Source organism: Scyliorhinus canicula, chromosome 2 (genome assembly GCF_902713615.1).
Source record: "Scyliorhinus canicula chromosome 2, sScyCan1.1, whole genome shotgun sequence".
NCBI classification, from domain to species: Eukaryota; Metazoa; Chordata; class Chondrichthyes; order Carcharhiniformes; family Scyliorhinidae; genus Scyliorhinus; species Scyliorhinus canicula.
Genome location: NC_052147.1, coordinates 63,409,134 through 63,428,089, shown reverse-complemented (window position 1 = coordinate 63,428,089; position 18,956 = coordinate 63,409,134). Strand labels below are relative to the sequence as shown.

Genomic DNA, 18,956 nt, shown 5'->3' with positions numbered 1-18,956 from the left:
AATGGAATGTTTTGCTCACTGTTGGGTTGTTTCCCTTAAATATTTGGGGATTCGCAGAACATTTATACTCTAAAATAAAATCAATCAGAAAATTCAGGACTGATGTCATTCAACTCCTGGTAATACTATTGTACATTTGACCACTCTTCTTGCAGAGCATATGCAGCTATGGACAATGGCGTTATCAAGCTAAATGTTTAGAGTCAAAAAAAGATAATATTCAAGATTGGCGAGACATAAAATCGATAAGCCGAGCAGTAAGGCTCCTTTTTGAAAGTCTATTTCCTTATCTATCCAGACGTGGCCATTCCCAGGCCCTACATTGCACAATTGTTTCACATATATAAAGCAAAACAGATTAATAGTAGGTTAGAGAATACTATTCGTCAAAGGATGTTCACTCCTGTGCAATTCTGCTTTGCGTGAAAGAATTTTTACATATTTTGCAAGATAGAAAAAGCTTTTAAGAGCTAAAATCTTTCTACTGAATATTTTCAAATGTTTTAATAAATTCCATTAGCAAATGCAGACCAGTATATAGGTCAACTATTGGTGATTAACAAAACATAAAATGGCGCGGCAGCAATATTGTGATGAAGATTAGGGTACCTACAATTGTACAGCACATGCCATTTTAGATTAAAAACTCAAGTTTAAAAATGCCTTCCAAATAAACCAAATTAACTTTATTTGAATACCTGCAAATTTAAAAATTGTTTAATTTCATCCTAAAATATGCTCAGTAATGTCAATATGCTGCGGATTTGAAATTAAACATTTGTTCGAAAACCAAACAAATGCAATGCTTTCAAATTCAGAGGGTACTCAAATTGTGTTAGCCACACTAAAAATAACATACTCTGTTGGCTCGTCCTTAAGTCTAGCCTGCATATTTTTCAGACATTACTTTCACAAGAATCACAGCTGCCTTCAGGATAAGTTATCTGTTAAACTCCACTTCCTGAAAACTTTGTTGCTTCAAGATTTGCCAAGTACCTAAATTTATTTTATATAAAGTATTTTTTTGCCACTCTGACAATTTAAAAAAAACATATACTTAATTGCAGATAAAACAAAAATGAAAAAATGTACAATCGCAATGTTTGGTAACTTCAGTAATCTGACGATATATCATGTGCATCAGGATTCATTTTCTCAGCAAGTGTCTAATTTTTCTGAGAAGCTACTGCAGTTAACATATGAGCTCAAGACTGATGCAAGCAAGCACATCATACCCTTTCCCTCCTTACAAAGACCTGGTTTACCCACAGCTGTGTATGAATATATGAAATATATTAATATGGAAAATATATGAAATATTTTCCATATTTTCAAATACATAACACACCTGTGGTTACTGAAATGTCTTTCAACTAAACTCTTCAGTCCCAGAAACTAACCACTTCCCGCTTCTACCCTTTTATTTTATCCATGTCAGAAAGTTAGTTTACATTGGTTATTGTGACTCATTTATCCCTTTACATATTTTCCCAATATGATCAAATTAAATAGGGCAATGCTGGCAGTAATTATAAGAATCTGTAACTCACAATTCAATGTAGGCTAAACAGGCAACAATATGCTTACAGCCAACATAGCAATTTAAGCCATAAAGTTTCAGCAATGTTTTTTAAAATTCTGACACCTTAAAACTTCTATTTGAAGTTTAACATGTACGATCAAGGATCCTCAAAGCCAGATTTTTTAAATTTAGAAAAACATCTAGTTATTGAATGGAATATATTGAAGAGCCTTCTACTCTCACAATAGTTACTATCACAAATAAATAAAAATATTTAAAAGGCAAGTGTGCGATATAGACACCGACATAGGATGAGACACAGTACATGAAAAATACTTAATTGTAACCTACACATCGCTCAAGTTGTTACTTTTTGCGTCTACGATGCCATGAGTCAAAATATTGTTACAATCCAATTTAATCAGTTGTTTAAAACAACATTCACTTGGCTGCACTGCTCTTATTCAAATGTTTAAAGAACATCCCTTTACAAATTGAGCTAGTCATCAATATTTTAACCTCCAGCATAAAACTCTTGTCATCTGAACTACTTGTTGTGGTGTTTAACACACACTGCTTTTCCTCACCACCAGGAAGAGATCATTACTCCTTGCTCATGCAGTGAATTCTGGGTTGATTTCATTCCAGGCTGCTTGTGTTCTGTATGATTGCTATAAAACTTTCCAGAGATTTATTTCTGGCTCATAAAGAAGTAAATATGTGTTTTGTTTATGAGCCAAAGTCTCTGGAAAGTTTTATTGCACAGCTACAGGACACAAAACTGGCTACAATTAGTTGTTTCCCAGAATGCATTACACAAAGGTGAAACAACAATGTCCCCCAGTGGTGAAACTATTCAATGTTACAAATAGGCCATCTAGAAAACACAATAATGCTAAAGTTACTGACATTTATGATTTTTAAAATATTATTCCCCTCAAAGCACATTCTATTTGAACATTGCCATTCAGATCTTAAAGATATTTAAAATAGTTTCTCCATCAAAGGGAAATCCAGTCAAATGTTTTTTTTAAACATTTTATTAAAGTACCTTTTGGTATTATAACACAATAAACAATGTATATTAAACTATAAACATAGTGCAAAAACCATCTCCCTCCCTTACAGGTCCCACCTTTATTAACCCCCTACTCTTAAGCTGAACTAAACTAAACCCCCCCGACGATTAATTGTCCACGAAGAAGTCGACGAACAGTTGCCACCTCCGGGCGAACCCCAACAGTGACCCTCTCAAGGCGAACTTAATTTTCTCCAGAGAAAGCTAGCTATGTCCGATAGCTAGGTCTCCGACTTCGGGGGCTTTGAGTCCCTCCAAGCTAACAGTCAAATGTTTTGAATGGTCAAGAAATATTTGTTTTTGAAAGGATATAGTTATATGTTATGTTAGTACATAAAATATGTGAAACACAATAAATATTTAAAGGCTCAAGCAGCATATTAAGACCAACTTGACCTCTTGATGCAACACTTCTTGGAAAATGATTTTAGGATTTATTTTACTTCTGCAAGATTGAATTAGAACTTCTAAATATAAGTAATACAAATCAAATCAGTAATTTTATTAAATGCCTTCCCTTTTTTTTTATGTGTCATTTAAGTTAAGGAACTGTGGGAATGGGTTGCATCCAAACCTCTACCTAACTGTCCTTCAACTTGCTGGTTTCACTGATGTTTTTACTGACGCTTTTACTAAATATTTAGAAAAACAGATAAGTGGCCATGCAAAATACTGTGAAATATGATCCAACCAGAGAAAATGTGGTCATGCTGATTACCAGACATTGTAGGAAAATGCTCACCAAAATTACATTGAAAGGTTTTTTAAAAATGTAGTGAACTTTCATCAGCAGACTAAAGCAACTCCTGACTTGATCCACTTACAGTAAAGAGGCACAAAAAAAATCCAAAAAAGGTATTAAGATAAATTATTGCTGAGGGTGAAAAATTCAGTCAGATTTAAAATATACTTAAAAAGTGCCTGAAATTATTTGACTTGTAGAAATTGCATTACTCCACAATATTTTGGCTGAACCACTGCAAAGATTAATCAAAAGGACTTGGATTAAAGCAGCAGGGATTTTAAACAAATTATTAAACATCTAGATTTACGGTTGCACAGTCAGTGTTAGTCCCAGAGGGAGGTCACTGAATAGGATTGTTGCTCAGTGAGCAAGCTAAAAAAAAAAATTCACGACACAATTTTTGTGACACATTTATTTTTTTTTAAAAAGTAACATTACAGATACATGGACGTTACACTTATAATCATATACACTTATTAGCAGAAATAACAGGGTTAAAGGAAAAGCTGCCTTTAGGAGAATACTTTCAACAGGTTGTATTTTAGTTATTAGCTCAACGTTGTAAACCAAAATATATTGCTCAACAACTCTGAACTGATCAAGATCAATATATAAATGAATCACTAAGTGCTCCCACCCATATCCCTTCTGCTTGGAAACATTGTCCCAAGACACTATTACATCAGCAACAGCATTGCATTCTTAGTTAGCTTGGAACTACACAGACTTTTAGAGAGGGATTTCTCTCAGGAAATTTTTCATAAGCCACCCAAATGTATGAGACATAAAATGGCAAGTATTTTATATAGAAAGGGCTGCCCCTGCAGGTACTTTTTCCTTTTGCATCTGCTTTCTGAGCAGTTTTATAACGCTGCTTATTTTATAATACTGCTTGTATTCCACAGTTCCACCAGTGGCATGCATGATGCAAATATTTAAACTATGTTACAAATAGCTATAGGTTGAGCAACTTCAAAAATCAGGAGTCCCACAGTAGAGAAGGGAACAGATGAGATTGACTACAGAACAAAGGAGATGGTAACTGAGCAATGCAAAATATAGCCAAATAGGATTATGCTGTACATTTAAATAATCATATTTAAAACTTGTTGGGCTGCAGAAATTTTCAGGTCATGACATGCAGTCAGTATTCAAGTAGCAACTATTACTCAGACAAAGCAATTTTTTTCAACGTCAAAACACATCATATGGGGTTAACTTGAATAAAGTCAAAAACAAAGGACTCTGACAATAGGAACATTTATTTAAATCTCAAATGAAACATCCATTTACCTTTTTTTGTCAGTGTTCTATGTTGTTTGCTGAACAGTAATATTTGAATAAAATGAATTTCTTTATGGGCATTTATAACTAAACAACTTCTAGCGTACCCCATCACATTTACTCGAGTTAGCAAAATTACTTACATTAGATGTCAATAGAGTTAAGAAAGGCCATAAAGTATCAATAAAGTTGATCACTAAATTAATTTGAGGATCCATAGAGAGCATACAAAATAAGCCTCTCGTGAATCTTAAGCAACAGCATGAAACAGTAATGTCAAATAAAACTTCCTAAGAGTGCCAAAATTGTACCAAAGCATTGAAATATGGATTACACATGGATTTCCTACGTGCGCAAGAGTAAATGCTACACTAATTGCCAAGCATGGAATATCAGGTGTTCAAATAAGCAACTGCAGATAGATGCACTAACCTCTACACTCCAGATATACTATATATACATTGCTTTTTGTTAGTTCTAAGATAAATTAATTATCTCTGATCAACAAATCCATAAAATGTTGAAATGAACCCAAGTTTTATATAGTATTCTGTATCACTGAACTTTTGAAATTCACTTTCCATTGATTTGGAAGAATATTAATTCCTCTATTTTACAAAGGCAAACAACATGTGATGCGGATGTGTTAGTCCATCTTGGCAACATTCTACTCTTAAAACCATCAGGCCAGACCCAAAACACTCCAGACCTAAAATACCTTCTCCACTGGATTGGTGTGAAACCCCTCATAAAATGTCTGAGTACGTTTTTTTAATCTCTACAACCTAATACTATCTAGTTTTCTCTCTATACCGCCAATCTTCTTTAATGATCACCTTCTCCCACCCCCAAAAATATTGTAATTGTCTATTCTGATGATTACTTTTATTAATTGATTTTGCATCATGTCATTTAAAACAAACTTAAAATTTTTGTAACAGCTTTCGCACATACCAACTCAGTACATTTTATTAAATATACAAATTTAATTGCACAAATATTGCGCCAACTTTTTGCACTCGCTGCTTCTTTAGGTATTTTGCTATTAGACCCCATCTTTTTAGATATATAAATTCTAAAACAGGTAATCATTTTATTACCCCTCTACGGTATTATTTTGGTGCTTCACTACTCAGTTTATGGTGTATAGTGTATGCTTTGTTCTTTGCAGTACTGGGCTAATCATTTGAAATACTTCAGAATTTCTTTTTGCAATGATAAATGTCAAATAGAATGGCAAATGCATAAAGATTCTCAGGTCAAAAATATTATCGGTTCAAATTAAAACACAAAGCTAATGCATCATTTCAAATTTTAAGACAATTACTACCAAAACCTTCAATGGTCCAATGTCTGATTAAACATGATATTTCTATTTAAATCTATCAAGAGTATTTAGTCAACAATGTATTCAAGATAATGCAGAGCCAGGACATTAGAAAGCAGAAAGGATCCATTTCAAATTGTTTTGTCGAATCAAAGTGAACATTTCAGCTTTAGTATTGGTGGTGGAGAAAATGGATAGGTAACACCCTCTCAGGATCTCCTCTACAGCCAATTATTCTTAGAAAATTTGAAAAACTTAAATATGGTCATTGGTTGGTAAATTATTTAAGCTTATACTGGTGTTTTAAAACCGTACTGGAATTTATTACCAAGACCATATTTGAGAACATGTAATTTGGCAAAGATCAAGGCTGTAAGTAAAATGCCTCATCAAACATCAACAATAGCTATTAAAAATCCTTGTAATTAAAATATAAAAATAATTTCCACCTTTGTACCTTCAGAATCAAAATCTACAGATGAAGAACAACTGTACAAACAAACTAGTCTGTAGCTATAAATCTTGAATGCACCAGCTCGCGATTAAAGATCAAACAGGGTTCAGTTATCCTTTGAAAACAGTATTAGCTATCCCATTAAGGAACTTAATTTTGTGCTGTTAATCACTTAAGGAATGTACGTAGCTTAGCAGCAATAGAAAAATAATGAACTATTATCAGCCATGAGAAATTGCCAGGATACAAGTACAGTGGGTCTGGTAGTTTATGGATAAAACATTTATAGTGGGTTTGATTTAAAAAATGTAACAGCACATTTCAGCTCTCATCACATTTCCCTCCTTCTTCAATTAGAATGATACAATTTACTTTTGAATAAAAGATGCAAAAAGATTATGATTCAAAACAAATATGAACATAAAAGTATCACACTGCATCTCCAATTAATTAAGTCTATGATCACACCAGGTTCCTCTTTTATTTTCACCATTAACGTTTCAAAAGTGAGAAATGAGCACTTCAAATATTTCAATGTCCAGGAAAAGTGCATTTTTCGGATATAAAAACTCAATTGTGCAAAGAAAACATTAACTGTAGCAGTCCAGTTGCAGTATCCACTGCATTGAGTTGTTTAATATGTACACTGTGGAAACATAACTTGAGATCATATATTACGACAATCTGCCAGAAGTGTAAGCATTGCAAATGTGTAAAAGGCAAGGAAATCATATTCATTTTTATATCAGAAGGATGTTTTTGACATAAATAAATATTGAACTGCTCGTTTTAAAGTGCACATGATTTGAAGAGATGAATTTAAAAAGCATTTTACTTAAATCAGGAATTTATTTTTCTGCATTGAATGCAGGATACAGTTCCCTGTACCAGGTATCACATTCCTTGCTTTCTTCATCAGCTCAAAGTGAAACAGCTGCTTTTTGGTCTAACATGTGTTCAAACTTGTTACAATTACCTGGACCACTACAGTTAACTAACTGCCATTGGTTTCACACAGTAACATTCAATCACTTTAAAGTGCCTTTAATCTCCAAACAATTATTATTTCATATTTTGTTTCAGTGGAAGTCATCAGGTTTTAGTCCAGTTAAAAAAAGTGAATGGAAAAATCTGAATCAGCAGTTTTTCTTTGAAGATAAGCATTCAGGTGATTTATAAATATGTGGGAACTTTGCTAAGACAAGTGAATATTGCGATGATAGTATTTATTTAATTATAAGAATGGCATCTCTGACAGCAATTATTAATGTAACTTTCAAAGTCATAAAGCAGCCATTTTCTCATAGGTATCCACATCCAATTTGTTCACATTTCCTACAGTCTGTAAAGAAATTGACTAGTCAGGGAGCTTATTCATCGAATTTATTACAATTTATTCAGCTCCAAGGCACATTACAGTCTTCTGTCACTACAGAAATGTATAAAGAACAAACAGAGCAGTTTTGTCATATACAGTACAGCATTTTGCTCTACTATTTAAAGCATTCGTGCATCCATAAAGCAAAAAAGTTATAAAAAATTCAGATCACTGAATCATAAAATGAAATATTTTGCCCTTGGAAACTAATAAAAAGAACCCCTCACCTTTTTTTAAAAAAGTCACTTTGTAGGAGACTATCCCCAGGGCATGTAACATAACTAACTGTAACCATTCTTTGTAACAATTTGTTTGCATTTCTGCAGACGTCAACACTGGCCTTGGCAATTCAGCGAAGTGCATACATTTACAAAAACACACCAGCAGCGTTAATTGCTAAGTGCTATGATTTTGTACCTAGCCAACACACTGCCATCAATAAGTGAAAACAGTATTAAGCAATAATATCTGATATTCTTTAAACAAAACCAGGTTCATCCTTCAAATGAAGAAGAGTACATACCTTGTTTCAAAATATAGAAACATACGACGGAAATGAAACATGTCTATACATAAGACTAACTTTTTAGTTCTTATTCACATTTTACTTCAATTACTGAAGTTAAAAAATTACGGGTCTCTTTCTTTTTTGACCTTAACGTCCCCTGCTAAGATTGTAGCAATCTCTCCTTGCATGAATGCCCAAGGGACATTTGAACCTACTAATGGGCATTTTTCTCCACTGGGGCAATAAACTTCTCCATTGGCCCCCTGAGCCTTGATGCTCTCCCGTGAACATGGGAAACAGAATTTATGATTGGGCACTGATGGACATTGCACAAAGTGAGTATCCTCCAAACGTTCATGACAAATGGTGCAGCACAGAGGCCCGTTGTTGGCCATTGGTGAGTCTGGAATGTTTGGGGGGTGAACGGGGTCTATGCTGGGATTGGGATGGTTGTTAGGAGGGGCCACGGACAGAGCAGCATCGCCGTTCCGAGACACCATGCGGCGCTGGCCGCCCCCGGAGGCCGGGGACACCGGACTGTTGCTGTTCCTCCTGGTGGTGGTACTCGTGGTCGAATGTACGGAATTGCTGCTGTCCTTAGGCGAGTGGGCATTTCCAAGGGTGTCAGCCACGGACATGAGCGCGGCCATGGGGGACTGTCCATTTTGGGTGCTGCATTCCGGGGGGGTGGTCCGGTTGGGTGGCAGAGCGGAACCACCGTGCGCCACGCCGCCCGATCCGAAGCTGCCGGATGCCGCCATGGTGAGCTTTAAGGCTTCGTTCTGGTTGGAGAGCCACTGTTGTTGCCGCTCTTCCAGCTTCACGTTGCCCGCATCCGAGTCTGGTTCGGGGGACGCTTTCCGCTTGCGCATCCCAGTTCTGGAGCTGTTGGGCGGGGGCCGGGGCATGTTGCACAAGGCGGTGGGCAAGATGGGGCAATTGGCGTCAATGTGGGGCTGTGGCAGCATGTCGGCGCCCACCACCTCCTTGAAGAAACGCACCGACTCGGGCAGCAGGTCACCCAGGAGGCGCCAGTCCCCCGAGCTATGTTTCTTCTCATACTCTAAGTACTTGAAGCCTGACGATAGGCCTCTGCTGAAATCCTTCATACAGTCCTGGTACATTTGCTTGGCTACGCCGGAGGCGCTGGAGAAGACGTTGGCCGAGCCACTCGGGTACTCGATGAAGATCTTCAGCTCGAAGTCCATGCCGGGTTTGGAAACGGCGTCAAAAGCGAAGACCCGGCCCAGCAGAGAGTGATCCTTCTTGAAGCGCACATCGAAAGGGTTGCAGTTGGCCAGAGTCAGCAGCGTCTCCCGCACAATTTTGGGCTTGCTGGCCCAGTCCTCGGAGCGGTTCCTCAGGCTCTCGCCCAGCTCGGCCAGGGTCTCGGCGTTTCGCTGTTTCTCTTTCAGTTCCCGCTCCTGATCGCTGCTGGACACGGAGCCCGGCCGTTTGTTTACATCGCCCAGGACCTGGCTGCTGACCGTCACCGATGTGCCAGCCAGGCTGCTGGATGGGGACGGCCGGCCGAGCAGCCCGTGCGGGGCCAGGGCTCCTGCAGACGGGCCGTTTAAGGTAGTCTGAGGCAGTAGGTTGGGCGGCACTGTGACCGGGCCCGGGGGCACGATGCCGTGATTTCTCCGCGACGAATTGGGGCTCTGCCGGTTCAGCTCCGGCGGTATGTCCTCGGGCTTGGGGAATCCATTGGGGCCGCTCAGGCCATTGGGAAGCCTGCCAGCGTGGGCGAGGCTCGCGTACTCGAAGCGAGGTCTCTCACTCAGGGAATAGCGATCGAGGGGCGGCTGCGGCGCCTTGGACGAGCCGTCGACGTGGTTGAGCTGCTGAGCCGCCTCCTTGCCGCCGCCCAGGGACTGCACCTTGACAGGCGGCGGCCCCGGAGAGCGGCCCTCCTGGAAGCCGTGGGCGCGCTTCAGCTGCCGCGCCGTCTCGATGACAAACTCGATGCGGTCGGCCCCCTCGTAGTTGACGCAGCCCCGGCACACGGGCTCGGTAAAATCCCAGATCATGGCCCACGGCATGCGAGGCAGATCGCAGAGGTAACACGACTGTCTCCGGGACGAGGACACCTGGGCGGAGGACATTATGCGAGAGCTGCTGTGAGGCGGGGGGGTTGGGGATTGGGATGTGCCTTGCGGGTCTCTCCGCGATGGCCCTTGCTGCTGGTATTGTGGCCGGGCCTGGGCTCCCTCGCTTTCTTTCCCTTTCTCCTGCTCTGCTGTCTGCTTTCTCTTCTCCTCCTGCCCGCGCCACCCAGCTCCTCCGAGCGCCACGTGACGTCAGCCGCCGCTCTGCAGCCCGCCAGACGGCCAGTGCGCAGGCGCAGCAGCCCCCCCCCCCCCCGCGGTGTGGCTCCTCCAAGCCAAATCCATCTGGGTATGAACACACACACAAACACACACTCTCTCTCCCCCTTTTCCACTCCGCTCATGGCCAACGCGATTCACTGGCACACACCAAGCAATTTCGCACGCGGTACTAGTGGAGCGAACGCGATCGGTAACGTGTTGTTACAGGTCCGCTCACAAAAAAAATTTTTTTTTTTTTAAAAGACGAACACTAGAAACGTCCCATTTCAAAAATTCAATCACCCAAAGCACATTCATAGAATTTACAGTGCAGAATAATAAGCATTACGGGAATGATTATTAAAATAGTTCCGTTGTAATTCTAAGCATGCTCTCCAGCTGAAGACCGAGAGGACCGAAAAGTTGTGCTTAAAAATGGCAAAAAAGGAGACTCTAGCATTAGTGTTAAATCCTAGACTTCAACTGAAGTTCCAAATTCCAGCACTCCAGGCAGGGCCGAGTAGAAGTGAAATAACATTGATTTTGCTGAGCAATTGGGCGCTTTAACTGCAACATCGGGCGAAATGTTAATGGCGAGAAAGAAAACTGCGATAAAAGGATCTCCTTTAGCTGTCATAAGGGCTCAGCACTCATAATAGAAAGTAGTTACTGTATAAAATGCATATTTAAATTGCGGTCATGTTAGATCAGCCAGCCAGCCCCCCACCCCCCAGCTGCAGCTCCAGTTCCTCCCCGTGACGTCAGGACCTGTTCTATTTCAGTTCCCTTCAGAATGGCGCAACTCCCCATCGTTTGCACCAAGTCACTCAGAGCGAGTACACATGCATCTCCTTCTCTGCTGCTAATGCTGCATTCAACCAGCTCATCTGTTCTGTCGACTCCCACTTTACGCGTGGAAATCTATTCATGACAGGGCATATATTTTTAAGATCTTCCCCAAACTCATGTAAAAGGGTCAGTTTTTTAGCACTACAATCACACATCACAACATTTTGTCACTAAACGAACTCCGACCTATTTAAGAGCGGCGTCAGCGAGGCTTGATGGGAAAATGGTAAAAACGAGTCATCGTAACGTCAGAAAAGTATTAAATCATATCATAGGTTTAAAAACTCGCTAAATATACAACCAAATAATTATGCAACTTCTACCCACAGCTAACCAACAGTTTCCTGTTATGCAATTTGCTGTGTGTAAACGGCAATCTAAAACGATAAGCTCTCTCCCAATAAACGCTTCTATTTACTTTTTGTGAAAGTAGTTGCCCGATAGTGCGTGCCCCGAAGTGAGGGAGGCACTGCTTGTTTTTCCAGCATGGTTTAATCATTAATATGGATGTGGGCCATCAACGTCGGAGGCTACGTCAGCACTAGGAAATAAATATAACCGTTTGGTTACTGTTTAATAAATGTAAAATTTAACTAAACTTGTAATGGCTATTGCATAGGAGTATAACAACGAACAGAAACAATGCCAATGGGGGAGGGGGGACCCTTAAGCCGTCTAATTTCCCCTTACCCTATTTCAATTCCATGAACACAAACAGGTCACTACTTACTATGCTGTAGATTGCATTAAACGTTTTCATCGAAAATAATTCCGAAAGTAAAATTATTTCCGTAGCACTTCTTAAGTCGAACTTGAATCATAATACACTTCTTCCCTACCCGATTCCACATAAAATAAGAAATGATCCGTGCAGCACCCACTCATTCCCTCCTGGTGTGCTCGATATTTTAACCAAGAGTAAATACAATTTCAACAGATTTTTCATGATCCCGATTTATCGTTAAAATCTAGCAAAACGACAAAGTTTTTAAACATATTCCAACACAACAGTTCAGTGTTTGAGCATCATTCTTGTACAATTGGAATTTGGATACTGATTTCGGATCACTATTTCACAGGAATACACAAAGCATAGTTTCAATATTTGCGATCACCATACACTTCTACATTAATTCAAAAAGGACTAAAGTTAAAAGGATGATTGTTCACTATTCTGAATAAAAAGAATAAACATGTTTCTCAGGCCTGAAATAATGGAAAGTGTATCTTAAAGGGACTTGTCTCACGGAATATTTAGCGATTTAGGGACACATTTGTATCACTTTTCTAATTGTATGTGCCTACGTTTATTTTAGCACACTTTGCAATTCTTGATTCAGAATTATAATTTCTACAGAACTGAAAATTTGGCAGTTATAATACAGAAGTGATTGTTACAGCTGAGCTGCTGGCGTGAGATATTCCAGAAATTACATTTACCTAGAACCATTCCACCCTACCCCGCCCCTTGAGGAGATGGGGCACTGACGTGCATTTGAAAAGTACCCATTGTCATTTACTTGAAAAAAACAATGTCATGACCTCAATTAAACAGTAGATCAATTGTTTAAAGTAATAGATGTTATTTTGGGCTGTTCACTCACAATTCCTAAGGATTGACCATCCAGAGAATGCTATCGAGGCATCACACTGGGTTTTCTATGCCACATCTATTTACGATCATTGATGCTGGACTACAGAACCCTTTTATGTCACCTTGTTCAACGCTGACAGAACGAGGAAAGCATCTGCACAATTCCTACTTTAAGAGACAGTAAATGCAGAGGCTGATAATTAATAATTCCTGCTTTGTACTTTCTGCCCAAAAATAGCATTTTAGACAATGCATAAGTAGTTACATCAGATGTTTTTTTATTACTAGCAAGTGGTCAGTAAAGACATGTTCCTTTAATAGATCTAAATTATTTACCAAATTTTTTCCCCTTTGTGTTGACTTGTACTGAAAATCGATTCTTTACATAGGCATTAAAACAAATGTCCAATGTGTGTAACAGGTAAAGACGTTAAAACGGATACATATGGGAAGGTAAAGGAATGAGAGGAATGCAACTAACCTTGAAAAAACGTGCACGTATACATATATATGTCCACCTATGTTAACACCACCATTTTTTTAAAGTTGTTTTGTGGCTATAACAGAATCTAATTTTAAATCACCAGAATTTTGGCAGACATATTGAAAATCCCCTTAAACAGCTGTAAATAATTAAATTCGCAGGTCAAATTCAAACATGTGTAATTCAGCTCAAATTGGAAAGTTTGATGTATGATACAACAGAGGAAACTTTGTTTATGTTACTTAATGTAAAGATAAAAATGATTTTGAATCATTTTTAAACCATTTTTGACTTTTAATAGGACACTAGGTGCATAGTATGTTGGGACACCAAAGTACATTAGGAGACTGTCTTTACCTTTCTGAACTAGTTTCAAATTATTCCCAGCCAGCTACAACAGAAGTTTCCTCTTTAAAATTTACAGTGCGGAAGAAGGCCATTGGGCCCATCGAATCTGCACCGGATCTTGGAAAGAGCACTGCACTTTAGCCCACACCTCCACCCTATCGCCATAATCCATGTTGATGCCAGAACGGTTTGTTCTTCATACAAATACAGATCATTAATAACTTTTCATCCCTTTTGCCAGCAAATGATACAATAGAAAACACTACTGTTGCTTCTGACTGTTTTTAGGATGTTATCAAATTATTGCAAGTCTTTGCAAGAGCAATTGACCAAGGTGTGAGAAAAGGGCTCTAAAGTATGAAAATGGACGTTAAGAAAACCAAAATAATGATGCTAGTAGCAAAGTCTTAATTTAAAATGAGTTAGATTAAACTAAACTCCATTCTTAATGTGCAATGGGCAAAAGACTAAATTGCCACAATTCACCTATGAATATAGGACTATTTTTCTACTTCAGGTGTCTATCGTGGAAGCTTCTGGTAAGTAACAGTTATTGTTCATTGGCCCGGAAACTAGAGAAAAACACAAATCAATTAGAATGATCGCTTATGTCACAGAACTAATCATTTTTTCCATTGTGCCAAAGAACATCAATTTACTATAAAGTTATAGTTAAAACTTCCGGTTAGCTCCTTAACTTGGCATTGTATTATATTTTGTTTTAGGCCTAGACAACTTGCACATTAATTCTTCCGTCTTATAAGGGGTTTATAAGATGGTGATCACCTCTGTAAAGAGCTAGTGTTATTTCACTAAGGTACTCTCCACATTTGTAACACACTTTATAAATAATGTAACCAGAAAATATCCGCAATTGGTACAGACATGCATCACTTCTCAGTGGAGGGAAGTGAAATACCAAAAGCAATCCATTTGACTTGAAAAGGATTTTACTTCCACTGTGTGTCATTTCTCTTCTCAACTATCTGCAAAACACCAAGGGTCTTTTCCATTCTTTTGTTTGAATATTTATGTCTATACTGGCAACACATCTCACTTTTGTCCAGTGTCAGCATTAAACATTCGCCTAACAGGTCTTTCACAAGTTGTGTAAAAATAGTGAAGCTCCCTGATTCTACCTCAACCCGTAGTAAATTAGATTTGTTGAAATAGTATCAATTCTTTCATTGTACACCATATATCCATGTGGTCTGAGTAGCATTACAAAGTATATGCCAATTAGTTGACTTGCTATGCAGTTGTTAATAGGTGAAGTTCATTTTTAAAATGTATCTCTCTCTTTCTTCCACGGTCTGTTTTTTTCTTGTCAGAATTTGGGAAATCGGTGTGCTTTAAGAGGATTGCAGGACCGGAGGAGGTTACAGGAGTCTGAAGAGGCAAGGCTATTGAGAAATTTAAACATGAGAATCAGAAATTTAAATCAGGGCACCAGCATTCAAAGTAGAGGAGCAGCAATAGTTGAACAGAAGCTGTATTTAAAATCATGTACAGAAAGAAAAATAAAGAGGGAAAGAGTGATGGGAATAAGATAAAAATATAAAAGGAAGAAAAAGTACAATTTTTCTTAAAATCTATACTAATAATTAAAATCTGAAAAATATGACTCCACACTTGAAAATTTTCAGTGCCAGTGAGATGGTTTGGCAATAATTAAGCTCATTGTCCATTAAAAATTCATTCATACTTAAATGGCTATGCCCTAACCTTTTCTGACACATTGATGGAGCATCTAGGGTGCAAATGCCACAACACCATGCCCTGCATGTGTTTCAATGCCAAATTTCTTGGTGATAAGACTGTTCGAACAATTCTTTTGGAGGATCAGGGGAAATCAGAAAGCAACATCCACATTTTCACATTTAACTGTGCATGTGTGGACTATTTACTCCATAATAAGTGAACGTTGATAGCCTCACTGTCACTCTTACCACAAAATCCAGGCCTATGTTATCCTTCAGACCTTCACTGAATATAAACAGAACACAGGTTCGATGAATCAGAATGTTGTTGGCAATACAATCCTTTCCATACTCGTATATTGGAGTTAATACAAAGTAAATATTAAATACAAGTATTCATATTTTCAGTCTTACTGTTAATCATTCCCTACTTCAGTTCATTACACAGTTACCATCCTTTAACTGTTGAATACAGAATCGTAATGCAAAACCATCAACAATAAGATTTCAATCTCTAAAGCTTGCATAACTAAAATTAATTCTCCTGGTTTGTGTCATTAAATATGATCACATAGTCACATTGAAGGTGGCACATATCACTGCCTGGCATAATTTCAGACTAATACACATCAACTCGATGGGCCGCATGGCCTCCTTCTGTAAATTCTATGAAAGTTTTTTTTTAAAACTGCAACCCAAGATGGTGCATACTATTTATACATGTTGCTCTGTTGGATTTTTCAAAAGATGTTTTTGTTTTACTCAATATAACGTTTTTAAAAATTAAATTACGGGATGTGGGCATCGCTGGTTAGGTCAGCATTTATTGACCACCCCTAGTTGTCTTTCAGAAGGTGGTGGTGAATTGCCTTCTTGAACTGCAGGCTGAGGTGTAGGTACACCCACACTGCTGTTAGGGAGTGATTTCCAGGATTTTGCTCCAGCGACAGTGAAGGAACGGTAATGTGACTTGGAGGGAAACCGCCAGATGGTGGTGTTCCCAGTTATCTGCTGCTCTTGACCTTCTAGATGGTAGTGATTGTGGGTTTGGAAGGTGCTGCCCAAGGAACCTTGGCGAGTTACTGCAGTGCATCTTGTAGATGGTACACACGGCTGCCACTGTTCGTCAGTGGTGGAGGGATTGAATGTTTGTGGAAGGGGTAGCAATCAAGCGGGCTGCTTTGTCCTGGATGGCGTCGGGCTTCTGGAGTGTTGTTGGAGCTGCACTCATCCAGACAAGTGGAGAGTATTCCATTACACCCCTGGCTTGTGACTTGTAGTTGGAGGACAGACTTTGCCGGGGGTGGGTTACCCACTGTAGGATTCCTAGCCTTGACCTGCTCTGGCATCCAAAGTATTAATTTGACTAGTCCAGCTCAGTTTCTGGTCAATGGTATCCCCCCCGGATGTTGATTGTGGGGAATTCAGCAATGGTGATGCCACTGAATGTCAAGGGGCGATGGTTAGATCCTCTCTTATAGAAGATGGTCATTGCCTGGCACCTGTGTGATGCGAATGAAACCAGCAATATAACTGTCGTAATATGACAGTTCCAGGTGATAACTGACTCAGTCCTGTACTGGAAGTTTATTTACAGGATTGGGGAACCTGACTCGCAAATATTACTGACGACATTCAGAATGAAGACAAACCTTGAGAGAGCTTTAAAACTCCGCATTGTACAAAATAATATGGTTGGCACCAATGAATCCAGCCCAACTGGCAGTCAGAGAACTTGACAATCACTGACTAAGGCAGGCAGATACTGGCGAGACGCCGACAATGGAAAAATCCATTGACCTCGGGTGGGATTCTCAGGTCGGGCAAACACAGGCGGAAAATCGCACCCTAGGTTTGCAGATGTACACCCATGATAAATTTTAACACATGCAGAACTTGATAGTGGATAAGAAGTGAAGAAATACAGCAAAGGTCCTGCAGTTAAGAGATAGGCGAGAGCTTGTAAGTACAACAAATCCTCACTTTAAGTCACCCTGCTTAACAATGTTTCATTTTAAAGTTGTTTATTCTTTAGCATCATTGATGGATTAAACAAAGAGTGCTTTCAGGAGGTTTGGCTGAAACCTCAAGAGTTGGCTTAGAAGTTTCCGAGATAATGCCTGTGCCCTCCCTGCTCGCTCACTGACCCACTCCCACCCTTCGTTTCTGTCCTGCTCGCTGCCTCACTCCCGCCCTGCTTACTGTCTCGTTCGAAATGGCAAAAAGTACTGTTGCTTTGCTGTTTCCACATCCAGGTAACATATCTGGGGAAAGGTTCGCTTGGGACTGGTGAGGGAGACTGCTGGAGATCGAGTGGGTATGGGGTGAGGGGCAGAGAATAGCTGGGGAACGGTGGAGAGAATGGTTGGGAGTGGGGATATCTGGGGATCAGGCGGAGTAAATGTAGGGGATCTGGGGTGGGTGGGCGAGAGAATGGCTTGGCATCAGGGAGAGAATGGCTGGGGATCAGGAAGAGACACACTGGAGATCAGAGAGGAAGTGAATTGCTGGAAATTGGAGGAGGAATGAATCATTGGCAATCAGAGGGGGAGAGAATCGCGAGGAAATTGGGGAAAGACTTGCTGGGGTTTGGGGAAAGACTTGCTGGGGTTTGGGGAAAGACTTGCTGGGGTTTGGGGAAAGACTCACTGAGGATCGGGACAAAATTTGCTAACTCCAGTTTAACAGTTGACAAAACCTAACTCCAGTTTATATGTTTAATTATTATTTTATTTTTTTAAATATAAATTTTAGAGTACCCAATTCATTTTTTCCAATTAAGGGGCAATTTAGTGTGGCCAATCCACCGAGCTTGAACAATTTTGGGTTGTGGGGGCGAAACCCACGCAAACACAGGGAGAATGTGCAAATTCCACACGGACAGTGACCCAGAGCAGGGATCAAACCTGGGACCTCGGCGCCGTGAGGCCGCAGTGCTAACCCACTGTGCCACCGTTCTGCCCAAGTTTAATTATGATGGGAAAATCTGATTCACAGCATTGTTTTGCTCAAGTTACACTTTTAAAGAAAATAACTTCGATGTTAGGTGAGGAATTACTGTAGTGGCTGACTACATGCTAATTAATAATACAAGTGGACAGAGGATGAAATTATGCTGCACACCCCAGGTGACTGCGCAGACACAGAATTAGAAAATGTATTGAGGAGACTGTGTTAGGACAAAATATGCAGCTACAGGAGCTGGGTGGTACAAAACTACATCGTGGATGAGACAGTGCTTGTGGCAGAAGGTTGAGGAAGACAATAAGAGACAGTAAGCTGCAGTTACATAAGAAATCAAGCATAATTTAATACGCAGCAGGTACTTGCATTTATTTATGGTCAGGGAGAAAGGAGTTGAATTTATTTGTTACTC

General features: G+C 39.6%; 2 protein-coding genes across 2 annotated transcripts in view; both read right to left on the bottom strand.

Moving 5' to 3' along the window:
• kiaa0586 (KIAA0586 ortholog) overlaps positions 1 to 18,956 on the bottom strand; it is an 818,517-nt gene that overhangs the window by 602,207 nt on the left and 197,354 nt on the right. The window lies entirely within an intron of this gene.
• Positions 3,747 to 10,604, bottom strand: irf2bpl (interferon regulatory factor 2 binding protein-like). Its single transcript, XM_038780013.1, has one exon. The coding sequence runs from the start codon at positions 10,399 to 10,401 to the stop codon at positions 8,419 to 8,421; it is 1,983 nt and encodes a 660-aa protein (XP_038635941.1). The 5' UTR covers positions 10,402 to 10,604; the 3' UTR covers positions 3,747 to 8,418.

Coding starts and splice junctions, on each gene's coding strand:
- irf2bpl (XM_038780013.1), bottom strand. CDS start 10,401: ATGTCCTCCGCCCAGGTGTCCTCGTCCCGGAGACAGTCGTGTTACCTC.